Raw genomic sequence first — 12,890 nt, forward strand, 5'->3', positions numbered from 1 at the left:
TGGGAAAGGTGCAACTTGGATGTACATTGTTATCCCTCTGTAAAGGCGGACCCGCTGTTGCATGTAAGGATAGGTTTCCACTATTGCAACCCCCAGTACGACTTTGCAGTGCGACTTTTGATGCGGTGTCATGCGACCAGTGAGATCCATGCGAGAACTAGCCTCACCAAAGTCAGAACAAAGTAGTGCAAAAACCTTTTTTGGAGTCGCTGCGACATGAGTCGTACCAATTACAATGAGGACCATTGAAATACATGGATTTTGACTTGTCATGCGACTTCACCTGGGTCAAGTCACACAACAACTCGCAGAAGTGGAAACAGAGCCTAAAACATTCAGATATGACTTTTACAACTTTTGAGGGTTAACATTGAAGTCTATGGCCCTCAAGTTGCATGAAAGTCGGACCAAAGTAGTGCATGGACTACTTTGAAGTCGCTGCAACTTTTAGGTTGCCTATATATGAATGGTTATCATTGGAAAACGTGGTATGACTTGTCATGCAACTCTGATGTCCAAGGTGGTATGACAAGCCGAACAAATGTGAATGGGGTGTAATAGAGGGGAAATCTTCCAATGGGGACACTAGTTCTCACAGTGGCGGCTGGCGTTTTTTTTTTTTTTGGGGTGCTGGCGGCACCTCAAGCCTAGATGCCCCCCCCCTCCCGCCCGCTCACTGTCTAGAGGTCGGTCCGGCACCTACCCCATCTAGGTATCAGGAAGCTGCTCCTGTGTCTTTTCCTCCATCATGGTGGGTTCCGCCGTGAGTCTCTTTCCCTCCTCATATGCGTCCAATAGGATCGCCTGTCCTTTCAGCCAATCGGGTGACGGGTCTCAAGACCCGCTTTCTGATTGGTTGGGAGGAGGATCAATATTACAATAGCGAATGTTCATCTGCTATTGTAACACACCTGGGTGGGCTCGGTAGGTGACCACCCTATTTTGAAGCCTATTAGAGCCTCTGGCTCTAATCAGGTGCTTCAAAAAAACACCAGCCCCCCCACTGGAATCCATGCATCTGGCGTTCTGCATGGGGGCCAGACACGCCGGGGGGGGGGGGGGGGTGGAACCAATGGCGCCCTTAATGGACGGGCCACCCCTGAGGTCTGGTAACACCCCAAGAATGACTTTGAGGAAATTTCCTCTCACTTCCTGTTTTAGTTATGGGACAAGAAGTGAAGGGAAATCTCCCCAAGACACACAGATGGGGGGGGGGGGAACTGACAGGGGTTATCACCTTCCCTCACTCCACTTTTTTGTCCAGAATGAAAATAAAAAGTGTTGCCTTTAGTTACTTTATATGCATAGCCTGAACACAGGTTCACTTTATTGGGGTAATGCAATTTCTTTTGTTGCCTTCAATGCATTGCTGATTATCAAAGGAATCTCATTCATGTTATGCCCAACACAGATTTAATATTTTATTATCTGTTACTGTGATGGTCATCACATGTGATTGTGATCCTATATGGAAGCCACACCTTCTCTAGGGGTAGTAGTCATAGCACTGATAATCCTAAGGAACTGGCCGACATTTGCTCAGTGGATGGCCCTGTCAGCCTCCTCACACTACATATCCTTTGATTGAAAAAAAATGTAAGAAGCTGGGTGGAAAAACGTTTGAGAAAAAGCATCTGTGTCCAATCAGATGCAGCCACTCTTCAGGTATTTTGACAGTGGGTGGGGCTAGCTGTCAAAGTACAGTAGGCACAGCAGTAGATTCTCTATATGGCATATGCAGAAAAAAAAAAAAAAAAAAAAAAAGCAGTTTAAGGCCGGTCATACAGGCAGCAAATTTCTTTCCTGCAACCACGAGTTGCAGGAAAGAAACTTGCTTGATTCCCTCCATCAACACAGACAGTGTTGATGCGGGAATCCCTCCTGTCGGGCCATTTTCTTCTCCAGGCAAGGGCGGGACAGTGATTATTGCTAGAGGCTATAGCAACCACTAGCGATAATCAAAGGTAAGACCCAGCATGCTGGTTGTACCCAAGTTGATCAACTGATCAGCTTGGTACATTCCGCCTATCCATACACGGTTCGAATCTTGGCTAGTTCCTGCTGAACCTGCCGAGATTTGAACCGTGTATGGCCTAAGGCTGGTTTAGCAGTACATTTATAAAACTGTGAATGTGGCATTCAACAAACATTCACTTCAGGTGCGTCTTTCTGTTATATGTAATTTAGTTATTTATTCACCTGCAGTGAATGTTTGGTGAATGCCACATTCACTGCTTTCTAAATATGCATAGGCAATTTTTTTTTTTTTTTCGTTTTTGATGTTAGGGAGCTTGCGCTTGGTTGTGTTAATGTCTTGCAGATATAAAAGGAAAAAACAAGAATGAGAAACAATACTGTTTTGTGATAATATTTATTACTTTATCTTATACACCTACTGTAAGATACAGATCACAGCGGCACTCTAGAACGAATGCTAACTGACAAGCCATCTAAGTCATCATGAAATGTCCTCATATATCATACACAGTATGATCTACTTAATCCACAGTGCATGAGATCAAGCACTATTAACCCTTCGGGTGACAGAGGTGCGATCAACGCTCTGTAGGCCCGAGAGTTGCTTCGTCGTCTCTCCCGCCCATCCATCAGGATGTACTAAATGTCTTGTCAAACATTAATATTCACATCATTTATAACCATGAACTTTGCATTCCATAGGAATGTGCTCTTTATCTACAAAAACATTTCTTGTTCATTTAAACATAAAACATCTGCACACAGAATTGATAATACAAGACAGTGCTAATGATTATTTGTGCAATGAGATCATCAATAAATATAGGGTGAATCAGGAGCGTTACTCTAATTTGTGGAAAACCGTAACATAAACATAATAAAAATGTAAAATTTAAAGATTACATTCACCCAAATCTGACATTTTAATTTTGGGTATGGTGTATTTGATAAATAGATGATTTGCAGCGTTCAGGATTATAGCAATGAGACTTTAAGTCCAAAAATTCTGCCAGACAGTTATTATGCTAAGCCTATTTTATAAGGAGAATACAGCAAAAGAAAGGAGACACACTCGGCAGGGAAATTTGATGAGGGAACTTTGCTGCTGGTGCTGTCTCCGACAGCTATAAGAGACCCTTGGGTCAAATAGGGCCACCCAATTCTGGCACTGGGGGGACTGCAAAAATTCAGAGGAGAAAAACTAAAATACTGAGCAGGGAGGCTCTGCACCCTCCATATTCATTGTTCTAATGATTGCAGTGTTCTGTTAACATATGTAAATAATCAAAGGGATGTATTTGCAACTCAATTGCCCAAGTATAACTAAAACAGTTTTGGTTGGGATGACCTATTTAAGCTAGATCTACTGAAAAGCTGTTTAAGTTAAACATATACCGAGTGCAGTGACTGGCCCCCGGGAGATACACAGAGATGAAAAGTTCTCCTACATACTGAAAGGTGTATCTGTCTATGTGCAGTCTTCTCTTTGCTACAGCTGTTCAAATTCCATTTTTTTTTTTTAAAGTTTATATTAGAGTTCAGAAAAAAAAAGTGTGGAGATCTGAAGTTACACTCTGCAGAGCTCAGTGAGGAGAGGTCTGAGAGCTGATTGGAAGAAAAAGACACACCCCCCCTACACACAGCACCCAGGAACAGAGCTGACACTGTCAATCTGCTGGAGGTCTCTCCCTTGTCACCATTTTTCTCTTGGTGTCAGGAAAAGGTGTCAGAAGTGATTCATGCTGATAGAGGAAAGAAGCAGACAGATATGACACTGAGGGGGTTATTTATGAAAGGCAAATCCACTTTGCACTACAAGTGCAAAGTGCACTTCAAATTGCACTTGGATGTGCAGTCACTGTAAATCTGAGGGGTAGATCTGAAATGAGGGGAAGCTCTGCTGATTTTATCATCCAATCATGTACAAGCTAAAATGCTGTGTTTTATTTTCTTTGCATGTCCCCCTCGGATCTACAGTGACTGCACTTCCAAGTGCACTTTTAGTGCAATTTCAAGTGCTCTTTGCACTTGTAGTTTGCACTTGTAGTGCAAAGTGGATTTGCCTTTAGTAAATAACCCCCTTAGTGCTCTTTAGCCCCTGTTCACACCAGAGCGACTTGTCATGCGATTTGACAGGTCAAATCGCATGACAAGTCAAACCTTATTGTCGGCAATGGCACTGTTCAAATCGGTGCGACACTGACTTTGCGGCATCAACATAAAAAGTAGTTCCTACTTTTGGCGATTTCAGGTGCGACTTGGATAGACATCTGTGTCTAAAGCTGAACAGATGTCTTCCAAGTCACACTTGAAGTTGCACTGACATGCAGCTTTGAAATTGTGTGATTTCAGATGAAGTCGCACAATTTCAAGGCCGCATTCAATGTGAACGAGGGCTACACATTATAGAGGGATATGCTTTGTTCATATTTCATGTCTGAGGTTTACAACCACTTTGGCCTGGATGCACCTGATGGAAGCCTTATATCTCTCATGAACCCTGGAGATAGGATTTCCCTTAGCTCTTTCACACTGGAATGGTGTCACACTGCTGTGGAACAAAGGAGTAAGGCTGGCCATACATTATACAATTTTCTTTAGATTTACCTTCAACTATGCAGTGCAAAGACCTGCCCGATTGGATACAAATTGAAGGAGTTGTTTAGGGTTGACCTCATATATGTGTTTTTGGTAAATCTAAAAGAAAATTTGATAATGTATGGATAGACTAAATGTTGCATCCAGGGGCATGAGATTCATCAGGGTGCAGACACAGCAAACGGCTGGTATATCCTTCCACTGGTGAGCCATTCAAACTGATAGTCAATCCAAAACTGAAATATTGGCTTCTTACAACTTAAATACTAATTCATTGAAGTAATACCTTAAAAAAAAAATTGACCCACCATCATAAATTACTCCTATTTATACCCAAAGCAGCCTCTTAAAAGAGGTCCAATCGATCCTTACCCACCATTATCAAGGAGGCAGACAACTATTTCCCTACTTACTGAGTTTTGAATGCCTGAATAAACACTATGAAATGTGACCATCAATCGGAAAGGAAACAATCATTTAGTCAACTGTGTAATATAAGCAGTTGCCACAAGCTTGCATCTGATTCAAGAGGCAACTTTGTAAATGTAAAAGGTGATCTGTATCTCCGTAGAGAAAAATGCTAAAAAAGAAGCATCAAATGTGAAGTATACACTGTGCAGTTCACATCACCGCTATATACTGTGCATGTCCTTCAGTAATTTCAGGTTCTCTTTGCTTTTCCTTCTTCAAAAGTAGCTTTTCTCAACTGTCTATTAATGATGCTTGAGAATACAAGTCCACAGAAGTCCCCTTGTGCTCTTCAATGAATACATATTATCAGCATTCATATTCCCCAGTCGGAGGGCCTCGGACCAGGTTGAAGTAACCAGCAAGAGCACCAAGATCAATCGAAAGTGACCGCTGCCTCTTCTGCATCTCGGACTCCTCACTGGCGTACAATGAAGAATCTGAAAGGGAACAAAGGGTGTCAGAAGGTGTCTTGTTTTCAGGCTTATTTAGAAAGGCACAAGTTCTGTAGACTGAAATAACCAATCAGATATCAGCTTTCATTATTATGGCTAAGGAAAGATATAATCTGACTGGTCGAAATGGGTTACCCCACTTTCCAGATCATCACTGCATAATTGCGGAGCTAAACTGACACAGTGTATTAGTCCTCTGCTTCTAACAGATGGTACATGTGGAAGATTTCAAAAACAAAGTTTGCATGTGGTCACTGATCCTCCTCAGAAAAATCACATACACTATATAACAGAGTATGTCTGATCCAGGAAAAAGGACTCTGCTCCCGTGATGCTCTAGAACTTCCCATTCTGATCTTTTTCTCCATGATGGGATAGGTTTGCAGCCATGTCAACTTCTGAAATGCCTGTGATGCTGATTTAGTGACTTCAGTAATACCTGAATCAGTGATCTCAAACAAGCATGCAGGTCAGATATGTTGATTTCAGCTGCTGTAATGTTGTTTTGACTCACACTCACGGCCTAAAAGTTTTGAAGCCACTGGACCAGCATGGCAGCAAATATAGAAGAGCGACAGCAGAAAAAAGACCAAGTGGTCCATCCATTGGTCTGCCCATTTTTTTTTTTTTAGTTTTTTGTTTATGTTCATGACAGGTGAGGCTCTGCCTATATAGAGGAATCAGGACCTCCTTCCTCCTGCTGGTGATCCCTCTAGTGATAACTAAAGATCTATATAGAGGAATCAGGACTTCCTTTCTCTGCTGGTGATCCCTCCAGTGATATCTAGGACTACTTTCACACTGGGGCAGGGGGGCAGAGGGGGCCTTAGCGGTAAAGAGCCGCTAATTTTAGCAGCATTTTACCGCTGTAATAGGGGTGCTTTTCAGCCGCTAGCGGGGTGCTTTTAACCTCCACTAGCGGCTGAATAAAGGGTTAATAGCGCCGCAAAGCACCACTGCCAAAGAGCTTTGCAGGCACTTCAGCAGCGGTGCCCATTGATTCCAATGGCAGGGGAAGTGGAGGATTGGTGTATTCACCGCTCCCACATCGCCCGAAAGATGCTACTTGCAGGACTTTTTCTAAGGTCCTGCAAGCGCACTGCTCCAGTGTGAAAGCACTCGGGGCTCTCACACTGGGGCTGCAGGGGAAGCGTTTTACAGGCACTATTTTTAGCCCAAAAGCACTCGAAAAACGCCCCAGTGTGAAAGGGGTCCAAAGATCTATACAGGAGGAGTCAGGATCTCCTTCCTTCTGCTGCTGATCCCTCTAGTGATAACTAAATATCCATACTGGGGAATCAGGACCTCCTGCTGGTGATCCTGCTAGTAATAATATTAATATATATACACACACACACACACACACACACACACACACACACACATATATATATATATATATATATATATAAATAATTGTTTTATGCTCGCACACTATATATGTTGTAGACACCTTGAAATGTCCATCTTACCCACCAAACCTACAGTTACATCACTCTTACAAAACAGATCAAGTATTACAGGACCCAGTACAGAGACTTGTGGTACACCACTAGGACTGGTCTCTGTTCCGAATGACTAACCACACTCTGATATCTATCTCTTAGCATTTTCAGAAGAAGGTTTGAAATGACAGTTTACATACTTATCTCAGCAAAAATTTCCTTTATGTCGATATGGTTAGCATAATGTAGTGAAGTGGGCGAACACTTTGTTGTAAAATGGCACAAACTCAGCTTTTTTCCCTGAGTTTTCTTCTAAATCTATTCATTAATCTTTGTAATGTTTCCCTTGAAGCTGTTGCTACATAATATTAGCCTCAATCAACATGCATGGAAAAAGAAAACCTAGACATAAGAGCAGAGGAAGCTGCATATTGTAACTTCCCTTTTTTGCTCAACACAATTTCCACTCGCAGTTATCTTTCCATAGTGGGAGGAGAACAGAAAAAAAAAACAGACTGCCGGGATAATCTATTCATTATCACTGACATTGCAAAGAGTGATGGTGATGTGCAAACAAGTAAGTGACCAGTCAGAAATCACGTAACTGGTTCGACGTTAGTAAACCAAGATCCATTTTTCTGTGAGTTTAAAGGGCATTTACTTTGATGCAACTTTGATGTGATTTAGAGTCCCATAGACTCTAATGTCGCTTGAAAGTCACAAGTCGCACTGCATAGTTGCACTGCTAATCGCACAATAATGGGTTTGCAGCAGTGTGAACCAAGGCTGAAAGGAACTTTATCACCAATTTGAAAAACTGATAACAGCATCTCCCTGCATACAGGACTTTTGGTGTGCTTTCAGAATGCGCAACAAAACCGCAGGACATAATAGAAGTCTATGGCAAAGCGCAGCTAACCCGCATCGGCCTCAGCGTGGCAGGGACAGTGTGAAAGTGCCCTTACCTGTCCTGCTACCCGTTTGCCAAACCAAACTCATTGAAGAGAGAATCTTGCTGAAAGATCTGGTAATTTTATCACTTCAGTGAGTTTCGGATTCCATCTTCCCCCATTTCACTCCATGGTTCCATCTACAATCCCTATGTCACTACAGGATAAAGTAATGTAGGGGCCAGTGTAGGAGAAGGAAGGAGTCACAGAGAAAATGGGGGGGGTTCAGACATCTGGCACAGCTAAAAGGGTGGTAAATGCTGATGCTCTTTCAGAAAACTGTTCTTTTCAATGTAGGCTTGTTCGGCAGTGCAAGCCAGGTAAGAATTAACTGTTTGCCTTACATGGAACTTCTGGTTTCAGCTTTGAAAAACATCGACAATTTCTTTAAAGGGAACCTATCAGAAATGAAATATGGAGGGCTGCCACTGCTGTCTTGGTTTTAAGGTTGCTGCCATCCTCATCCATATTGCTCCGCTTAGTGAGCAAGTGTTGGGCCACCTGAAATAGACAGGCTCTCTCCAGGTCAGTAAAGGAGCAATAAAAAAAAAAAAAAAAAAAAAAAAAAAAAAAAAAAAGGACCATGATCACAGCATGGCATCCTGCCCCTTCAGAAGCTAGCCTGCTATGGCAGCTCCAAAAATTGTATCTCTGGTTAAGCTGGTTTCTTTTAATATGCAGACATACCTGCAATGTTTTCCGGCAGCTCAAGTTCCTTTTTCATTTGTCTCTTGCGTTCCAGGAGGGCCGTATCCAGGCTCTGGCAGCGAGGCTGGTCCTCCGGAGGAGGGTTGAGGGCCTCGTGTTTCAGAAGCTCTGCTGCAGAGGGACGCTGGTTTGGGTTCTTGTCCAATACTGAGACCAGTAGATCTCTCATGACGGGGCTGCAATCTTCTCCAATGTCTTCTAGTGGGGGTGCTTGCTTGTGTATCTATGGGACAAGAAGATTTGTTTTTCGTATTACAATTATTGTAGACTGTCCTTATGAGGCAAGACTCAATTTTAATGGATGTGCTTACAGATATTTGTCACCTCAAGGCGGATTGTTACCTTGGTGCGACTGTTTAATGTGGGTTATTTTCTTGTATATTCCACCTGTACCGGAGCTTCCACATGATCTTATATTACATTTTGATTTCCGTGATGCTAGCCGGTGTTTCCCCGTGCCTTATGCTGGCCATACACTATACGAAAAATCGGCCGAACCCATTTTCGAAAAACGAACATTCGGTCGTGAGCGCAAGCGATAGTGCCGTCATGTAATGACCGATAAATTGGTCAGTGGACATAAATGAATGCATTTTTTGTTTGTTTTTTTTCCATATACCTAGTGCAGACAGTTCGGACAGGAAACACGTTAACCTTTCAATTTATCATTCGTTCGGCAGAAAATTTCCAAACTTGTCCTTCGTTTTTTCAGCTCAAAAACGTCCCAACGATTTTGTGCCCATTAACTGGCCGAAAAACAAACAAACTGTCTAAATGAATGAATTTCAGTCGATTTTTCGTATAGTGTATGGCCTGCATTAGACTGCTATGGCACCTTCTGAAGAAATGTTTTCTGATTTATTTCACTGCTACAAGTAATAATTATTATATGGGTGGAAGCTTCCTTGTATTTTGTAAATGCATGCGATTGTGCTCACATTTTGAATCTCTCTTTTCTGTATACTGTCTGTTTACGTTTTTGTTTCTGTGTGTTTTGTATTACAAACAAAAAAGTTCCAATAAAAAGTATTTGAAAAAAAAAAAAAAAAAAAAGAAAGAATACTCATCTTTAACATCATCTAATTTTTCTACCATGCTTATATCTGGCACACACATCTGATCACACTTCTGGTATTGTTAGAGCAAGGCTAGCCATACACACTTAGATTTCTCTAGTTCAGTCCTGTGGGCTGAAAAAGAGAAATCAGTTGATATCCCCCCAACCATACTAAACAGCATGGATGGAGGAATCCATGTGCCCCCTAAATCCAGAGTGTAGGCACTCTAATGCCCCGTACACACGGTCGGATTTTCCAACGGAAAATGTGTGATAGGACCTAGTTGTCGGAAAGTCCGACCGTGTGTCGGCTCCATCACACATTTTCCATCAGATTTTCCGACACACAAAGTTTGAGAGCAGGATATAAAATTTTCCGACAACAAAATCCGTTGTCGGAAATTCCAATCGTGTGTACACAAATCCGACGCACAAAGTGCCACGCATGCTCAGAATAAATAAAGAGATGAAAGCTATTGGCCACTGCCCCGTTTATAGTCCCGACGTACATGTTTTACATCACCGCGTTTAGAACGATCGGATTTTCCGACAACTTTGTGTGACTGTGTGTATGCAAGACAAGTTTGAGCCAACATCCGTCGGAAAACATCCTAGGATTTTGTTGTCGGAATGTCCGAACAAAGTCTGACCGTGTGTACGGGGCATAATACAGGAGGTGCATTACTGGCCAGATCACCAGGTGAAAACTATGGGGGGAAAAAAAAAAGTTAAAAAATAAATAAATAAATAAATAAATAAATAAATAAGACAGCCACCACATCAAAGGAATGGTATGCTACAATATATTACATTTTTGGATTTGAGTTTAATACCGCTTTACCAGCTTGTGTTTTTATCTAAAACTGCATCACATAAAAAATAATGTTATTGCATGTAAAACACGTGTTATGCATTGGGAAAGAAAACACTGACTTTAACAAACAACAGGGATTCTCTTTAAAAATGCAGCACAGTAAAAACATTGCTAAAAATTCACTAAAAATCCCATCACAGGCATATAAATGACACGTGTAAAAAGAACATGCAAATGTGTTTAAAACGCACATATTTTCCGACTCACAGGTGTGCATACACACTGAAACCAACATGCAAAGTTTAAAGTTGCCATCTCTGCATTACAAAAGTAACCCAACTTACAATGTAGAGGTAAGAGGGATATGCTGATCGCGGGTATCGTTTCACCCAGGGTGGATTTCCGGTCTGCATGTGAATGATGGTGGCACCCATGCTGTATATATCTGCCTTTGTAGAGTGTCCTCTGCACAGAACCACTTCTGGGCTCATGTAGATCTGTCAAAAAGCACATAAAGAAATGGTTTATTTTACATTTTTTTCACTATATCAGCACTATTCTGCTTGTACAGTATTTTGTATTAATTCACCTTACTGCACAGCCAAGACTTAAAAGATAAATTCACTTTTTAGAAAAAAAAATAATAAATGCACATTTTTTTGTAGGTAAAAACATGCGCATTTCTATTTTTTTGAAGCCTATAAAGCATTGCACCATCAATGTGCAGATCACTGGTGCCATGCAGATCCCCTCCAGATCTGTCCATGTATCTGTGTGCCCATACATCCCATATGGGCAAGCAGATACAATCTGACAGGAAGAATCAAAGAACTACCATGGCGCTCCACAGCACCGTGGTAGTTCGTTGAGAACTATAAGCCGATAGCCGCAAAGGATGTTGGGGCCTGTAGTTTATTCACACACACAGCTGTGTGAATGGATAACACGACAGCTAGTATGGGGAACTTCTCCCCATATTGCTGTCATAGGAAGGGGGCGGGGAAAAATCAGGCAGCGGTAGCGGCTTCGGCATTGGGAACATGTTATATGTAACATGTTCCCAAAGGTGATTTTATCCTTTAAAAAGGATAAGAAACTTTTATATATTTGTTTTAAAAATAACAATCATATTATACTACCTGCACAGAGCAACCTGATCCTTGTCTTCTGGGATCCCTTGCTGAGATTCCTGACCCCTCCTCCTTCTGAGTACGGCTTGCTGGGGGGGGGGGGGTCGGGGGGTACTCGAGTGGGCTCACTCCTAAGCCCCACTGCCAGCATCCATAGACACAGACAGACCCACCTCCCGCACTATCGGCATAGGAAATAATTGACAGCAGCTGCTATCAATCTGCATTGTGAGGAAAGAAAGAGACGCAGCTCTCATGCACAACACTGGATCAAGATTGGGCTCAGGTAAGTATAAGGGGGGTGAGGGGGGATCCTGCAGCACAGAAGGATTTTAACTTAATGCAGAGAATGCATTAAGTCCCAATAGAGAGGAATGAGATGGAATGGGATGCCAGCAGGGGGATGCTTCAACACCTGCGCATCCCTGTGATGGGAAAACATGGGCCTGCACGGGGCCCACAGTAAAGCACCCCATGTGAATGGAACCTTACACAGCCCTCGTACAGGTCTATGCTGTAGTATGCTCGTGTGAACAAGGCCATAGCCTTTCAGCCAAAGCATGCAGTAAAAAAAGTCAAAATGAAGTCATAACTCTTGCATTAAGAAAATGCTGAAGCCACCGGATCAGCATGACAATCCAGCAACCAGCTTCCTCAGAATGATCATCAGAATAAGTGGAAATAAACAGCTTGTTTTTCAGATGAGGAAGTGAGACAGCAACGTGTACTTTTCACCACTTTTTCCAGTCGGTTCTCATTTACAGAGGCACATAAACCCACTGCAGAGCTGGAAAAGAGGAAGAAAGGAGCGGCCTGAAGTGGCAGACATTTCTTCCCTCTTTCCACAACGTGATTCCCCCTCTGAGGATTATTGACAGGCTCCAACTATGAATAGGCTGAGTGTTCCCAGCCACAAGTCACAGGACACATCGCCGCTAATTACCTCAGTTCCTCTCAAATCCTTTGGATAAAACATGTCACCGGTCATCTGAATGCTGAGGCCGAAATCCACCAGGACGGCTTTTGTGGACATGAAGACAATGTTGCTCGCTGCAATAATAAGAACAATAAGCAGACGTTACACATCATACCGGGCTCAACTCACATGAACATATCAATGTACACAGGTTTATTTAGCAACGCATAAAACGTACAAACTTCCAAAACCTACAACAACACACTTACCTCAGAGCAATAAATAAGGAAGAGTCCTCAGGCCATCCTAAAATGATTCATTTTCATAAAATTCTGAGTTTCAATGGCTGCTGAGTTGCGTTTACATGCGTTC

The 12,890-nt window shown here is 42.3% G+C and overlaps 1 protein-coding gene across 1 annotated transcript in view; it reads right to left on the bottom strand.

The window, feature by feature from the left end:
- Positions 1-2,355: 2,355 nt before the first annotated feature.
- The window catches only part of MAP3K8 (mitogen-activated protein kinase kinase kinase 8), a 49,278-nt gene continuing 38,743 nt past the window's right edge, over positions 2,356-12,890 (bottom strand). Inside the window, exons 5-8 of the mRNA XM_073629845.1 lie at positions 12,546-12,652; positions 10,817-10,969; positions 8,581-8,824; positions 2,356-5,483 (exon numbers count right to left, since the gene is read on the bottom strand). Of these exons, the coding sequence (XP_073485946.1) occupies positions 5,353-5,483; positions 8,581-8,824; positions 10,817-10,969; positions 12,546-12,652 (635 nt within the window). The 3' untranslated portion in view covers positions 2,356-5,352. The remainder of the gene's footprint in view (positions 5,484-8,580; positions 8,825-10,816; positions 10,970-12,545; positions 12,653-12,890) is intronic.

The sequence above is a fragment of the Aquarana catesbeiana genome, linkage group LG05, assembly GCF_042186555.1.
Source record: "Aquarana catesbeiana isolate 2022-GZ linkage group LG05, ASM4218655v1, whole genome shotgun sequence".
Taxonomy (NCBI): domain Eukaryota; kingdom Metazoa; phylum Chordata; class Amphibia; order Anura; family Ranidae; genus Aquarana; species Aquarana catesbeiana.